The sequence below is a fragment of the Arvicanthis niloticus genome, chromosome 13 (assembly GCF_011762505.2).
Source record: "Arvicanthis niloticus isolate mArvNil1 chromosome 13, mArvNil1.pat.X, whole genome shotgun sequence".
Classification (NCBI taxonomy): Eukaryota; Metazoa; Chordata; class Mammalia; order Rodentia; family Muridae; genus Arvicanthis; species Arvicanthis niloticus.
Genome location: NC_047670.1, coordinates 22,590,230 through 22,605,677, shown reverse-complemented (window position 1 = coordinate 22,605,677; position 15,448 = coordinate 22,590,230). Strand labels below are relative to the sequence as shown.

The window sequence follows — 15,448 nt, the reverse complement described above, 5'->3', positions numbered from 1 at the left end:
GAAAGCACTAACACAGCTTCCAAAACTGAAACAAATTGTAGACACAGCTGCCTACTTGCACACTTCCCTGTTTCTCAATATTGGAACATCAGTCAGTCTGTGGCTGTTTGGCTGGGATCATCTGACAGACCTATGTAATGCAAAATTACATAGGATTGATTAACCTGTCTTGGCATAGATTATCAGTTGACTATTCTGCATAGTGTGTTCTTTATCTGTCTGTAGATGAATAGGCAATTTCTGCTCAGTGACTACCTTGTAACAAGAATCCACAACAAGGGTTTTCCTACTAGTATCTTCTGTGAGGTTGGATTTGTAGATGGAAAAAATTTAATTTGACTTTATCATGGAATATCTTCCTTTCTTCATCTATGGTGATTGAAAGTTTTGCTGGGTATAGTAGTAATCTGGGCTACCATCCATGGTTTCTTATAGTCTGCAAGGCATATGTCCAGTTACTTCTGACTTTTAGAGTCCCCATTCAAACATCATGTGTAATTCGTTCTTTATATGTTATTTGGCCTTTTTTCTTGCAGCTTTTAATAGTCTGTTGTTTTTGTTGTTGTTGTTGTGTACATTTAGTATTTTGATTATTATTTCACAAGGGGACTTTCTTTTCTGGTCCAATCTATTTGGTGTTCTGTAAGCTTCTTGTACCTTTATAGCCATGTCTTTCTTTAGGTTAAAATTCTTTTCTTCTATGATTTTGTTAAAAAATATTTTCTGGGCCCTTGATATAGAATTCTTCTCCTTCTATTTTTATTACTTTTAGGTTTGGTCTTCTTATAGTTTCCCAGATTTGTTAGATATTTTGTGTCAGGTATTTTTATAGATTTAACATTTTCTTTGACTGATGTATCTATTTCTTTTATTAAATCTTTAATGCCTAAATCCTCTTTTTCACCTCTTGTATTCTGTTTGTCTATACTTACTGTTTACTTACACAAAGTTTCCATTCCCAGAATTCCCTCAGTTTGTGTTTTCTTTGTTGCTCCTGTTTTCACTTTCAGGTCTTACACAGTTTTATTCCTCCATCAACTATTTTCCCCCTTACCCTTTTCCCCAGCTTTCTTTAGGGATTTTTTTCCCATTTCCTCTAATTTTTGTTTGTCTTTTCCTCAATTTCTTTGAGGGATTTACTAATTTCATCTTTAAGAATCTTATCATCTTCATAAAGTTGTTTTTAATGTCATTTGCTTCAGCTGTGTTGAGATTTTCAGGGCTTTCTCTAATTGGATAGCTGGGTTCTGGTAAAGACATATTGCCCAGTCTGTTGTGTTCTTTTACTGGTATTTGGGGGTGATTATAGGCCTAGGTGCTGATTTCTGAGTTTACCTTTCTTGAGTGGGTGTTTTGTTCATTGATTTCTGTTTCTTTACTGGTCTTTTAGTCAGAATGACCTGTTGCTGAATATACAGTCTCTCCAGGGGTTCAGGGTGAGCTCATCAGGCAGGTATTTCTGCCAGCTTGGGGGGGGGGGGGGTGTTTTCTAGTAGCCAGCCTCTGGTCAACCAATTGTCCTCTGGGCTTCTGAGTGCTGGTGGGACTTCTGATAGAGCACAGAAATTCCCCTGAAATGTGGACTGGGAATGGTGATGATGAGAAGAGGGGCTATTGGGACTAGGCTAGGTAGGGTGCTGGGGGGATGGTCTTCTAGTGAGGGGTAGGCTAGGCAGGCACTGAAGGAGTGTTGGTTGTCCAGAGTCAGGTACTTGCCTGTGGTTCTAGATGCTAGCATGGCCTCTGATGGAGGGAAAGTCTTCTGCTTTCTTATATCTTAGAAGCCCTTTAGGGAAGTCTGACTGTGGCAGGACTTAAATCTGTCTGCATATCCACAATTTAATCATTTTATAAAAGCGTTGTTTGCATGATCTTAAAGAACTGATTTAAATATAGATGATTAAATAAATGCATAATTTATATTAATGTCTAAAAAATTTAATAAAAATGATTTAAAAGTGCAAATATGAATTATTTTTCCATTAGAATTTACACTTAAATATCAATTGTTGTTTATTGGGTCTCACCTTACACCTCAGCAGGCCACTTAGACAGCAATTATTTTAAGTACATAATTTATTGCTTATTTTAACTAAGGATTAAACTCAGTATTAGGTATATAAATTGATTTTCAGCTACAGTAGAGAAGAATAAAAGAGAAAGAGTGATGGAGATGATTTACCTTTTATATTTTAATTCACTAAAATATTTTCATGATGTAGATTGAAGCCAAGACTTTGTGCTTGCCAGGAAAATGCTCCTTGTGTTTTACCTTAAAGAAAGTTTTTTGTTTGTTTGTTTGTTAAAATGAAGCTATTTTTCTTTAGGTCACATTTAAGTGATGAAAACTGAAGGAGGCCTAGTATCAGAAGAGTGATAGAAGTGTTTAGAGAAAAAGTATGTTAAAAAAATAACAAGTAGTTTTCAGCTATGCAAAAGCCAGTCTTTCATGAAGTCTTCTATATGAGGTACATGCTAATTTTTAAGGTTTTGATTTTTTTGGGGGTGGGGGAGGAGAATGCAGGTTTTTATTAGAATGCTTTAAGTTGTGTTTGCAAACATTTAACACAAGAGGGGAACAAAACGACTCTACTTCATTCTTCCCACTTCCTGGGCAAAAACAACCAGAAAGAAAGAAGAAGGGAGTCTTAGGCAGGCTGAGAATTAAGACAGGCTGCCTTCCTCAGCCCAAGCAGACCCACCCCTCCTCTAGGTTCTGGATTTGCAGGTGTATAACCATTTATCCTGGCTCATACCAGAGATGCATTTATAACATGAAACCTCAGAACATTTCTGGGACAAGGCCGTAGAGACATCTACAGAATGCTGCTGTGTGGCAGCCTCACAGACGTCAATGAGAGACTGCTCATTGACAACCTGGTGGCCCTCCTCTGAAGTGTGCTGGGAGAAGGCTTCACCAGCCTTCAACTGAGCCAACTGGGTAGCATCAGCGACCAACCCAGGAGTCTGCTGCAAGGCAGGCTCACAGACCATCACAGGAGTAGGCTGAGTGGCAGCCTCATGGACCATCACAGGAGATAGCTGGGTGGCGGTCTCACAGACCTTCACAGTAGACGGCTGGGTGGCCGTCTCACAAACCTTTACAGGAGACTGCTGGGTGGCCACCTCATGAACCATCACAGGAGCTATCTGGGTGGCCGCTTCACAAAACATCACAGGAGCTGTCTGGGTGGCAGCATTGCTGACCCTCACAGGAGCCGTCTGGGTGACAGCCTCACGGACCATCACAGGAGCCGTCGGGATGACAGCCTCACGGACTGTCGCAAGAGTCTCCTCGGTGGCCACCTTATGGGCCTCCGCGTAACTCCAGCCTCCAGAGCCTCCTTTTCCATCAGTTTCATGCGGCAATAGTGAGCCACATCAGAGAGCATCTGAGCAGCGTCCTTTTGAAAAGAAGGCGGTCTGAAGATCCAAATCTCAGCTCGTTTTTCACATTCACATGAATCACTGTCTGTAACATACTTTCAACATGCAGGATGTGCTCTCCGTCCTTACCTTACATGATTTCCACTAGCGACGGTTCCACGTACATTCTCTTCGGATTTTCCAGATACTCGATGTGGAACCACTTCGGCAGCTTGGCCTCTTCAACAGTTTCAAATACAGCACCTCCTTTGTGATTCAGTGGAACCAGCTTCTGAAACTTTTTGAAAGTGGCCATATTGTACCCAGCAGTTTCACCTCAGAAGCCTACACAACTCCAAGGTTTTGATTTTTAATACCTAACATTGAATGTGGCAGAAAAGGTTAAAACAGTGTCTGGATTTAAAGAAAAGTGTGTGTATGTGTATGTGTGTGTGCGCGTGAGAGAGAGAGAGAGAGAGAGAGAGAGAGAGAAAGAGAGAGAGAGAGAGAGAGAGAGAGAGAGAGAGAGAGAGAGAAATGTTTTCTGGCTCACTGACCTCTGCTAACTACAGAATATAATTTGTCTCATTCACTTCTTTTTGGTTTGGAAGGAGACTATATTGTGCATGATTGTGCAATGCTATAATCCTAAACCAATAAATACATTTCAATATGCTACTTATAATTTATATTTCTATAGCCCATATTTTAGAAAAGACTAAGGGAATAAAAAAGATATTCTTAAGTGCTTTACCATGTAAAAAAGAAAATTAAATGTCAGACTTTAATATTTAAATTGCCTCACTTTACTCATATGTTTAGAAGTTGTGACTTTTTATAATTAAGTTAAATTTAGGGCACTATATTTCTCTATTTTTCAATATAATTAAAATGTATTTTTTCAAAAGAACAGCATCAGTCTTAAGAGTGTTTTACTCAACTTCATTTGTAAAGGGGAAAATGAGTCTTTGTGGTGATTTGTCATCAGACTGTAACATGGAAGCAGACAAGAGTTAAGTAATCCTTCTGACATGTGAAGTAGTGGAGGGCACCTGGTGCCTTCCCTGCACAAAGTATTTGTGTTCCTGGATTTTTCACTTCATGCAGAAGTACCTGACCATACTTTTATATCTGCTCCCTTTTTGCATCAGCTAAACAGTAGGAATCCCAGTCTATTCCTCAGAGTCACAGGCAGACTCTTTCTAAGACAGTGTCTCTCCTTTCTTCCCTCATCTGCATGCCATTATCCTCACAGTGTGTCATGTGTCTTTGATAGGATACATAGATTTCATTTGGAGGTGAACTTTATACAAACATCAGACCTCATCTCTGTAGATAGTGATAACATTTTAGGATTATAAATTTGCTAACAGTTTCTTAACATAGGTAGAAAATTTAATCTGAATGGTCTTGATAAGACTGACATTGTTCTGTAAAGTAATATTCTGTAACATTATCATCTTAGAAGGGTTTCATAGCTTCCTTCTCTCTTTCTTTACACTAGGTGTTTTAGGATGTTTATTGTTGTGAAGAGACATCATGACCAAGGCAACTCTTATAAAGGCAAACATTTTGATGGGGCTGACTTACAGTTTCACATGTTCAGTCCATTATCATAAAAGCAGAAAGCACAGCAGTGTGCAGGCAGATGTGGGGCTGCAGAAGCTGAGAGTTCTACATCTTGATTCAAAGGCAGCCAGGAGAAGACTGAATTTCTACAATGGGTAGAGCTTGAGCATTCAGACTTCAAAGCCTGCCCCCACAGTGACAGACTTCCTCCAACAACATCACATCCTCAACAAGGCCACACTTCCTGGTAGTGCCACTCCCTATGAGCCAAGCATTCGAACACATGAGTCTATGGGATCAATACCTATTCAAACAACTACATTCCACCCACTGGCCTCATAGAACTGTAGCTATAACATAATGCAAAGTGCCTGTAGTCTATCACACTCTCAGCACTGTTTAAAAGTTCAAAGTGTCTTCTGAGATTCATGCACTCTCTTAACTACAATCCCCTATAAAATCAATATTATAAACCTCCAACACATCATAGCAAAGAATATATGTTACCATTCCAAAACTCAGTGAGGAAATACTGGACCCTGCAAGATGAAAAACTAGTGGATAAAACCCAAACTCTGTATCTCCATGTCTTATGTCAAAATGCTCTTTAGATATCCAACTTTATTTTATATTTGCCAACTGCAGCACACTTTCATCTCTTGGGCTTGTTCCACTCCCTCTTAGCAGCTTTCCTTGGTAGGTATCCCATGGCTCTCTCATCTCTAACTTCTTGGGGTCTACCAGGTAATCCAGGCTCTACATTTACAGCTTCTGAAACAGAGCTGCAACTGCTACTGTTCTTGGTGATCATCCTGTGGCACTTGAATCTCTAATAAACTGGGGTCTTCTGCTACAACTGGGTTGTACTTTCACAAATAGCCTCTCATAGGCTTTCTTCGTGGTGCCAAGCCTTGACTTCTTTGTATGACCCCTAAAGTTCTGGGCTTTGAGCTGACACTGAAGCTGAACCTTTATCAATGTCCTCTCCTGTCCTCTCACAGTGCCAAAACTTGGCTTCTTTCTATGACCCCTTCATGCCTTCAAAACCAGTACTACCTCTGTGACTCTTGCACATGACTACCAGCACAAAGTACCACCTTTGCCAACTCACACAATGGCCCTTCTAGGTTTTCATGCAGGGTCACCCCTGCCACAGACCTGGACTCATTGATCTTTCTTAGCTCAGAGGAAAATTCTTTCCTTGATTCTAAAGCCAGAACCCTGTGACCAAAGCTGCCAGGTTCTGCTGTTTGCTGGGGCTGGAACTTTTTTTTTTTTTATCAGATTTCTGTTATTCATTGTGGTTTCACTTTCTTGCATCTTCCTGTGGCATGTCTAGGCACTGCTACGCACCATGTGCAGAGGGATGGAGCAGAGCCAAATTTCACAGTCCTTGTCTTCCCTTGACCTGTTCAGTCCACAAAGCACACCAGGTCCAAACTGGGTTGGTCAGCAGAACCCAGGACCAGCAGTGAATGCAATGGGAGGGGAAGAGAAAATCTCTAAAGATTTCAGTGTTGCAGCTCTTTAGTGTTACAGGTATTTTAGAAAACAGCATGTGCTCCTACACTTATTCAGGGTGAATCAAGGGCTAAGTATATGAACCTTGGAGGGTGGAAAAGAGTTCTTCTTAGGGTGAAGTTTCATTGAGGTTTCAAATTGTGAGCATACCTCATTTGCATGAAGAGGCATTCTAAGAAGTTGAATCTGGATCATTTACTAAGGATTATGTGACATTCCTCAGGTAGAAGACTGGGGTCAGGCTCCTCTGATCAGGTGGAGAAGAAAAAGCCTCACAAAGAAAGGGGAGTCCTCCGTTTTGTGCTAAGCTCAGAAAAGCTGTTCAAACATGGTAGACTACAATCTTAGTAATGAAATATAACATTAGATGGTTTCCTTCAGTGACTAAGCCTGGCTGTACCAGAACTTGCTCTATATGCCTACTTTGAACTCAGAGATCTACTTGCCTATGTCTCCTGGAATTAAAGGCATGTACCTCTATGCCTGGACCTAAGCTTTTCTTCAATTACTTTTCACAAGATCTTTATAAATTCTGAATTGTAGTTCATTCCAGATATAAACAAGTTGACAACCAATGTATCCTTTGTCAATTTCACACACAATAATATCTCCTTATGTCCAAAAGAAAATAATGCCCAACCTGATATAACTATCCTGTGTACAACTGAAAATTTATAAAAAATAAGATTAACTAAGTGGGATCTTGATCTGAATCATCACTCCATTATTTCCATTTAATATCCTTGAACACAAGATTAACTCCATTCCACTTCCTGGTGCCTCTAAAGAAGCATACATTGAACCATACATTTTGTATTTTTTATTTTCTAAGCTTGCTACATTTGATCAAAACACTCTTCATAAAAGTGAACCACAGGACAGAGTCTATGCTAGGCAGTTTTGAGATTTCCTTCCTCAATGCTGTTAATCTACATCTCTTCACTGAGGCTATAGCCTCAGGCAGACTCCTCAGATAAGGCCAAAAACCAGCCAAATTCTTCACCAAAATATCATGAAAATGATATCTAGTCAACAAACAAAAATGTTTCTCCTCTGAAACTTCCTGAGCCAAGTCACCCTCAATACAACTGCCTTCTATGTTTCTACAAGGATGCCCCAAAAGCCCCACTTAAAGTGTTCTACTGTTTTACTAAACCAAAGTACCAAAATCCACATTCCTCCAAACAAAAGCCTGGTCACAACAATATCCCAGTCTCTGATACCATTTTGATCTTAGTTATGTTTTATTCATGGTGAAGAGAAACCATGACAAAGGCAACTCTTAAAGACAAACATTTAGTTGAGGCTGGTTTACAGTTTCACAGGTTCAGTTTATTATTGTAATGGCAGGAAGCACCACAGTGTCCAGGCAGGCATGGTATAGGAGGAACTGAGAGTTCTACATCTTGATCTAAAAGCATGAAGGAGAAAACTGAATTTCCACACTGGTAGAGATTGAAAATAGAGACCTCAAAGCCTCCCTGAACAATGACACCCTTACTCCAACAAGGCCACACCTACTTCAACAAGGCTACACCTCCTAATAGTGCTACTCCTCTGACCAAGCACTCAAACACCTGAGTCTATGGAATCCAAACCTAATCAAACCGCCATACTGGGTAGTCAACTCATTGGAAAGTACAGATTTTTGCTACCTATGTGGCCAGATAATAAATAAGTAAGGAATTTAGTCCACCTACAACCTGACATTTCTGCTTCAAATAATTCAAAGCCATGATTCTCAATTTAAAAATTTAAAGAACAAAGTATGGGCACTGGTAGGTTACTCCAATGGATAGCTCCACAGTTATGTACACACCAGTATGAGAAGCACCAACTGAACTTTGTAGGATAGATGAGGCAGAGGGAGAGGCAGAGGCATAGGACATAAAGTTGGGAAGCAGATATGTCCAGATGATCATAGTTGATGCAGGGATGGGAGAAATGACATGATCAAAATACATTGCACATACAATTAACATTCTTTAAGAATAGATACAAGTGTTATCTTACAAGGTAAAAGAACGTAAAATTGAAAGAAATTTTATTAAATGTATGCTTATGGTTAAGAATACACCTATATTTTCAAACAAATTTCTATTATTGAGTAGTCACTTCTTCTAGGCAGTTATATTTCTCAAAGTTTTAAAAAGGTGAATATTAGCCTCGTGCTCTTAGGAAATATTTTATTATATACTTGTCACATGTACAATTGATTTTCTTATTGATGCTTATACCACCTTTTTAGTTCTGTTGTACCTGATAATGGTTTATTTTTAAATTTTTATTTCTGTGTATGTGTGTAGGTATGTGCATGTTGCATGCAGGTGCTTGTGGAATCCAGAAGACAGTTTCAAATTTCCAAGGGCTGGAATTCAGGTAGTTGTGAGTGGCTGTATGTGTATTCTGGGAATGGAATTTAGGTTCATGACAAGAACATTGTTCATTCTTAACTCTTGAGTTACATACACAGCCATGGTTCTGCTGAGTTTTAGAGAGAATTTACAGATTCTCCCTGGTAATCCATTATTGTTAGCAGAGCTTGCAGATATGAGTGGAACCTGATGCTTTCATGTTGTTGTAAATATTTAATCTCAGTCAGAGATATGTACCCTACTTTTGATCATTCAGTTTCAAGATAAAAGACCCAAAACTTTTATATTTATAATATGCCTAAAACAGCACTAGAACTGGGCAGATGTCTACCCTCTAAGCCATTAGCATTTACTTTCCTATCAATAATCCTGAGTTATAACTTGTCATGTTTCACCTAGGAAGCTCTTAACTCTGATTGGCTAGCCCTCAGGGCAAAGTTTTTATGACTTACCTATCCCATGGCATCTTCTCTTCTCTCTACTTTTTCCCTTCTCCTCTTCATGGTCTCTTCTCAGATCCCAAGCCAAGGAACCCAAACCCCACTTATCTCTCTTCTACACCTATAGGCATCTTTATTCACCAATTGGGGATAACTTGAGGTTTTGGTTACATAGTATCACTTGTGTACATGCAGGTTCTCTCATCCCTGGGGGCAAACATGGATACAACTCTAATTTTCCTTGGAACTCATTCTTTTTTGTATCACCAAGAGAATGGGGAACACTGAAATTGGAGACTTTGGTGTCTCCATCTGTCCTCTGTTTCCTGGAGAAGAAAAGAGACAGTATTTCTCAGAGTTTGGGTTTGATGCCTGGAATGATAGGTCCTCCATCTCTTTTCTGCCTTTTATTGGGGAATCCTCCACTTCAGATCTGGCCATTGTTCTTTACTGTTGTATTCATAGCTTCTTGGTCAACTTACCATTTCCACAGTCTAGCTTCATATTGAACTTCCTTTGCTCCAGAGACAAAAGTCAGTATTACATGCCGGTACATTAGCCAGGCCATGCCAGCCCAAGTCTTCAGATTTCTCAAAGTGAAGAGTTACAGCACTCATATCCTATGAGGAAGGATCCAGCTTGTAAGGACTGAGTGATTCATGGTGTTGAATGACTTCCATAGGTTGAATCAGCTTTGTCCTACTTTAAACTTCTTGTTGGCTAGATGCTTCACTGCTGGCATTAGAGTCTCTGAAGTAAGGACTATAGGAATTGTGCCAACCTGGAGGATGTAGCCCAGTTAGTCCTCTCTGACTTGTGATTTTACTGTCACTGTTTTATTAATCAAAACTTCCTCCATCAGCACTCTCTTCCTGCCAACCTCTGCTTCAACACAATCTGACACTAGATGTACTTCCAACTAAACAATACACTAAAGGTGTTCTTTGCTGTATTGAGTCTACCCATAATTCTTTGCACGTGATCAAAGGCACCTTACTCATATCTCAACCAACAGTTATGACTTTGATATATAATGTTTCTTGTATGTTTTGCAATTTATGCTCATGTTTTTCTTTGTATTAAAATGATTTTCCAAGGAATCGAGCTATATTCTCCTTTGAAAGAATGATTGGGGCAGGTAGCTTAATTAGTCATTTCTTTTTGATATATTTAGCATTTCCCTGGAGAATTTCCATGTCCTTTTTCAACTCACATGTTTCTAACCCCATGCGACAGTAAGCATTTGAGCCCAAATAATTCAAACTCTGCTTGTCCTTCCTAGGATAACAACTTTCCATTAGCTACAGTGATTGATTCATGGTTAAATTTAGAACAAAAGCAGGCCAATATTTTATTAAGCCAGTAGAAAGAATATTGTTATTTTTTATTAGAGAACAAATCTAAGAAATTAAGCAGGGATTGCTGTACCAAAGAAAAATCTTCTTTGGCTTCAGTGATTAATAGTGATTATATAATTTAAATTGTATAAAGAAATCACACAAATGTGTGTGTGTTTATATAGTCTTTAGTGTAAAGTTTAAAATATTTTAAATAAATATAAATGTCATAATAAAGTCCCTGAGCTTAATAATATTTTTTTGTTATTTCTATAATATTGTCTAATATATGTAAGATTCTCTAAACCATTAACACAAAGCCTTTCCATTTTCTGATGTTCAAAAAAACTTAAAAAAAGTTTCAGTTCTCTTGGAGGACAATGAGGTTTAGGTCTTGCTCTGTTAGTATTTTACCGTAAGGTTTTGTATTTACTACAAATACAAGCATGTGGATATCTTATATTATTGCTCAGATTTGTTTTTTTTAGTATAAGCTTTCAGGACTACAGGAAAGGAAATGTCTCAAGTGCATACATTCTTCACCATCCTCACCTCAGTAGTTCATATTCTAACAAAATCTGATTCTGTCGATCTAGTATTTCTGTCCCCTAGGAAGCATGTGCGTACTAGCTGTATTGAAGGAATTCACAAATTAATCATCCATATCTTGTCTTGTCATGTTACAAGGTCATTTTCTATAAGTGTGTAAAATTTAAACTATGGTTTTGAGAAGGAAGAATGAAAAGACAGTTTTGAGGATGATAGAAACCTGATTTTGTTTTTGTGGCATAGTTCTCTTGTAGTTGAGGTTAGGAAGTAATACACTGTGTGTGAGAGAACTCAGAGGAGGTGAAAATGAAGCCGGATGTAAATTCTTGACTTTAAGTTACTTTAATAATATAATATCATATAACAATTATTATAATGTAGCCTGCTACTTTCTTTCTGAAGAACCATGGAAATATATTGTGAGGATCAGATGAAAATTAAATCTTTATCTTAAATAGCTATTTTAAAAATAAAATTAGCTGTTTTTCATAAAGCAGCCCATAAACATCCATGTTACTATATAGTATGACACTTGTGGAAACTGAATCAATATGAATTTAATTAGAAAATCAACTGGATTTTTTTTAAGTTCATTATAAACTTTAAGAAAACCTTCCAATTGTGTTATTAAGGTAACATTTTATAGGATGGAACCAGCTCTGTGCCTGTGCCTATGACCCCTTGACATTAATCAGCACACACTTAAATCTGAAAAGTTGAGCTCCTCTAGTTGCCATGCAACCTGCTTTATACAACTGCAATCCTAGGCAACCTTCTAATTTTATGATCTTTCCTTCTTTCTCTCTTTTTTCTTCCCTGCTTTATTTTTCTTCTTTCTTTTCCATTTTTGCTTAATTTACTAAAACAGAGTGTACACACAGACAAGGCAGGCAGGAGTTACTTTGATATAAATGATATTTCTCCGTTTCCATTTAAGGCAGCCTCAAGTTGTCACATAAACTTGTAAGCTGGTTTGGGATTCTAAGCATATCTACCCATGAAAACAATATTACTGTGTTTGTTAGGTTTCCTGGTCAGGCTGAGATAGAAAACAAAATCAATATAACTCCCAAGGTCCTTGAGCACAGGGTAGTCTTCATTATGGAGGGATAATGCCATGACCCTCAGGGCAGAGCCAGATACAGAATATTTCTTAAACAGCTAACTTTTATGTTTGTATTCTTTTATATTTTTCACTCAACACTTTGCAATTATGGCTTAATGTTCCTTTCCCCACATCTCACAGGCTCTCTTTAAATAACACACTTCATATAACCCTAAATCTCCTTCTTGGCCTGCTGTAGTTTCTCCCTCTATAACACCAAGCCTCAAAGTGACTCACCTTTCCTTCCTGCCTGATTCAAACACTGGCTCCTTGCCTCTTCCCAAGAAAAGAGATGCAAGGGGATTGAATCCTGCTGGAGTCAAGGAAATCATGTGCGATTTCATCAGCAAGTACTTTTTACTCCCTTAAGGGTCAAATTATTGTGTTGTGTTTGAGCCAACGTGATGCACAGGTTATGTCTTTCTGGGCTTTTCCGAGGAGACGTTAGCAACTTCCCATTCACCCCAGATAGGGTACAGAAAACAGATCCAAGAAAAGATTTCTTACACTAAACTCCCCCGCTCCCCCACCCCCACCCCTACTCACCACTCGCTAGGCCCCATGCCCCAAATATATTTAGCAGAAGACTGCCTCCTCTGGTCTCAACCCTCAAGATGCACCTAAACCTCAACAGGCTTGAGTCCTCAGGGTAAAGGAATGCAGGGATGGGGAAGGGGGAGAAGGGGAGCACCCTCTAGGAGGCAAGTGGGAGGGGGAATGAGATGAGAAACTATGGGAGGGAGTATCTGGAGGACGGCAACAGCTGGAATGTAAATAAATAAAATAATCAATAAAAAAGAAAAAAGAAAATTGAAAGAGAGAGAGGGAGAGAGAGACAGAAACAGAGAGAGAGACAGAGACAGAGACAAAGAGACAGAGAGACAGAGAGACAGAGAGAGACCAGCAAATACTTTGGGGTTGCTTACAGGAGCTTATGTAGGTAAAGAGTTAACCTGAAGGTAAAGATTCTTGGGTGACTTAAAGAGAGCTACAGTCACTTTAAAAAGCTCACACCTCACAAAGGTGATGGTTCATGGAAACTGTGTTTCTTAGTGCTCTGAGCATGTAAGACTGGCAGACATCTTGACAGGGTGAAGGGTCTCCTTTGCCCAGAAAGTGTTTACTGCGTGCACATAACTGTGAACCAAGACTTTGTCAAGTTTGTAAACTTTTTTGAGCTTCTGATCCTTGTAAATTGAAAAAAAAAATATCTCTGTAGCACATCATAGATTAAAATCAAATGCAGAAAAACTGTGTGCCTAGAGAGGCACCAAAAGTCATGGAGTTTCAAAGTTGGTGAAGCATGGGGGTTGGGAGGGAGATAGTTTGGTTTGTTTGCCTTTCTGGACTAGGCCTTGCATCTAAGGGCCACAGAGCTTCAGATGCAAGCATAGATACTGTTATAAGCATCCTGTCAGAAACATAGATGAACATATTTGAGCCTTTTCATAATGTTAGATTTTTTGAGTAATAATAAATTCCTAAGGTTTAAAAGTTTCAGTGATATCAATTTGTTATGTAATCTGTCTCCCTGGGTAGTATGGCCAAGGTGAATGTAGGTTCTTAATCTTAATTAATACTATTAACTCCCATCACACAGTGTACAGTAAATATGCCTACATATCTCTATGCATATATATACTGGATACAGAATAAATATAACCAAAGGAAGCTGTAGCTAAGTTTTAAGAAATTTCATAGATGGGCTAAGAAAGAATCTGTACTGATGGCAGTGGAGCTAACCAGTGCCAGGAGCTGGCTGCTGCTGGAGTCATATTGGGACACAAAGCTGCAAAGTTCAGCTGAGAGATGAAAGGCTGAACCTGGGAATTTGAATGCCAGAAACACATCAGAATCAGGAAACGGTAGCCTAGGTCCAGTCCAGATGAGAGAACGGGTAGACAAGGACAAATTCTATTAGACCACGTCAATGGTAGGAGATCAATTCAAGTAAAGGAATTCTTAATCCTTGATTCACGCGCAAGGTATCAGGTTGAGTGGGGTTCCGACATGGTGTGTTGGTATCCATCACATTATTAGGTCAAGGTGAGTTACAACCTTTCCTTGGTCTGGCATGTCCCGGAACTTCTTGGATATTTTTTGCCTGATGTGATTTTAATACACCAACACCCTAATACCTGATATTCTGATACAAAGAGGCCAGCTCTGTGCTAGAGATCATAGCCCAAATTGCCATTTCTGCTTTCTGCAGCAGGCTTCAGTTATAATTTCCAAATCCTCAAAAAGTTGTAGCTTATCCTCCTGTAGACTGTTCTTCCAGCATAGTGTCATAAAAAAATGAAAAATTTAACTACTCTCTAGTTGTCTTTCCTTTCTTTTAATTAATCTTACATCACATTTAGAGTAATCAAAATTGAATCTACACTAAGGACAGAAAGGTAATTGATGCTATTTAGAGCAAGTTTTGAATGTCCTTTTCCTGAGAGGAGGTCAGTAATTTTCATAAAATATTTATACAATAGAAGAGACAAGGCATATCTGAATGTCTGACATGTCCCCGTTTTAAGCTCTATTCTTCCCATCAACCAATGAAGCAAAGATCACAGGATTAAATCTCCTGCCTAGGTAGTTCCATAACGGCACCCCAGGGGAAGATCAGTTGTTCTATTTAAGATACTTAGCTTGCTACTCTAAGACAAGGGGAAGTTTTCAGCACAGCCACGGTGGCTTGAGAAGAACTGATGCTCCCCCAGGGTTTAGCAGGCACACTGAGCTTTTACCTCAAACCCAGGACTTACCTTCAGGAATGACATTTGCGAGCAACCACAGACAGCCAATTTGCTTCATAGCTATTACTCAAGGCAATAGCTCAAATGGTAATTATGTGCATCTCCGCAGTTGTGTCCCGCTGGTGTTTTGTACAAGGTGGTTACACATAATTTCTCATCTACCTGTGGATGCATTCAGACCTGAACTCCCTTTCCTGGGGCTGCAAGGCGGGGAGAGATTTTCCCTCAATGCGGAAGTGCCTCCTTGCAGAGACATGAGAAGGAAAACAAACCATTACCTGTTTTCTATGGCAGTAACAATTTTAAAAGCATGGATGTGGATATGTTAAAAGAAAGAGACTGAGGATTTAAACAAAACAACACTTTTTTCTTTCTTTCTTTCTTTTCTTTCTTTCTTTCTTTCTTTCTTTCTTTCTTTCTTTTTTTTCTATTTGGC

At 39.0% G+C, this 15,448-nt stretch overlaps 1 protein-coding gene across 1 annotated transcript; it reads right to left on the bottom strand.

Moving 5' to 3' along the window:
* Window positions 1-2,709: 2,709 nt before the first annotated feature.
* LOC117718705 (uncharacterized) lies at window positions 2,710-15,070 on the bottom strand. Its single transcript, XM_076912205.1, has 3 exons — window positions 15,022-15,070; window positions 13,987-14,085; window positions 2,710-3,344 (listed from the first exon to the last, which is right to left on the bottom strand). The coding sequence occupies exons 1-3, from the start codon at window positions 15,068-15,070 to the stop codon at window positions 2,710-2,712; spliced, it is 783 nt and encodes a 260-aa protein (XP_076768320.1).
* Between the last annotated feature and the right edge of the window lie 378 nt (window positions 15,071-15,448).

Coding starts and splice junctions, on each gene's coding strand:
- LOC117718705 (XM_076912205.1), bottom strand. CDS start 15,070: ATGAAGCAAATTGGCTGTCTGTGGTTGCTCGCAAATGTCATTCCTGAA. Junction 14,086..15,021: donor CGCAAATGTCATTCCTGAAG/GTAAGTCCTGGG, acceptor TCAAATTCCCAG/GTTCAGCCTTTCATCTCTCA. Junction 3,345..13,986: donor GGTTAGCTCCACTGCCATCA/GTACAGATTCTT, acceptor CTGATGGAAAAG/GAGGCTCTGGAGGCTGGAGT.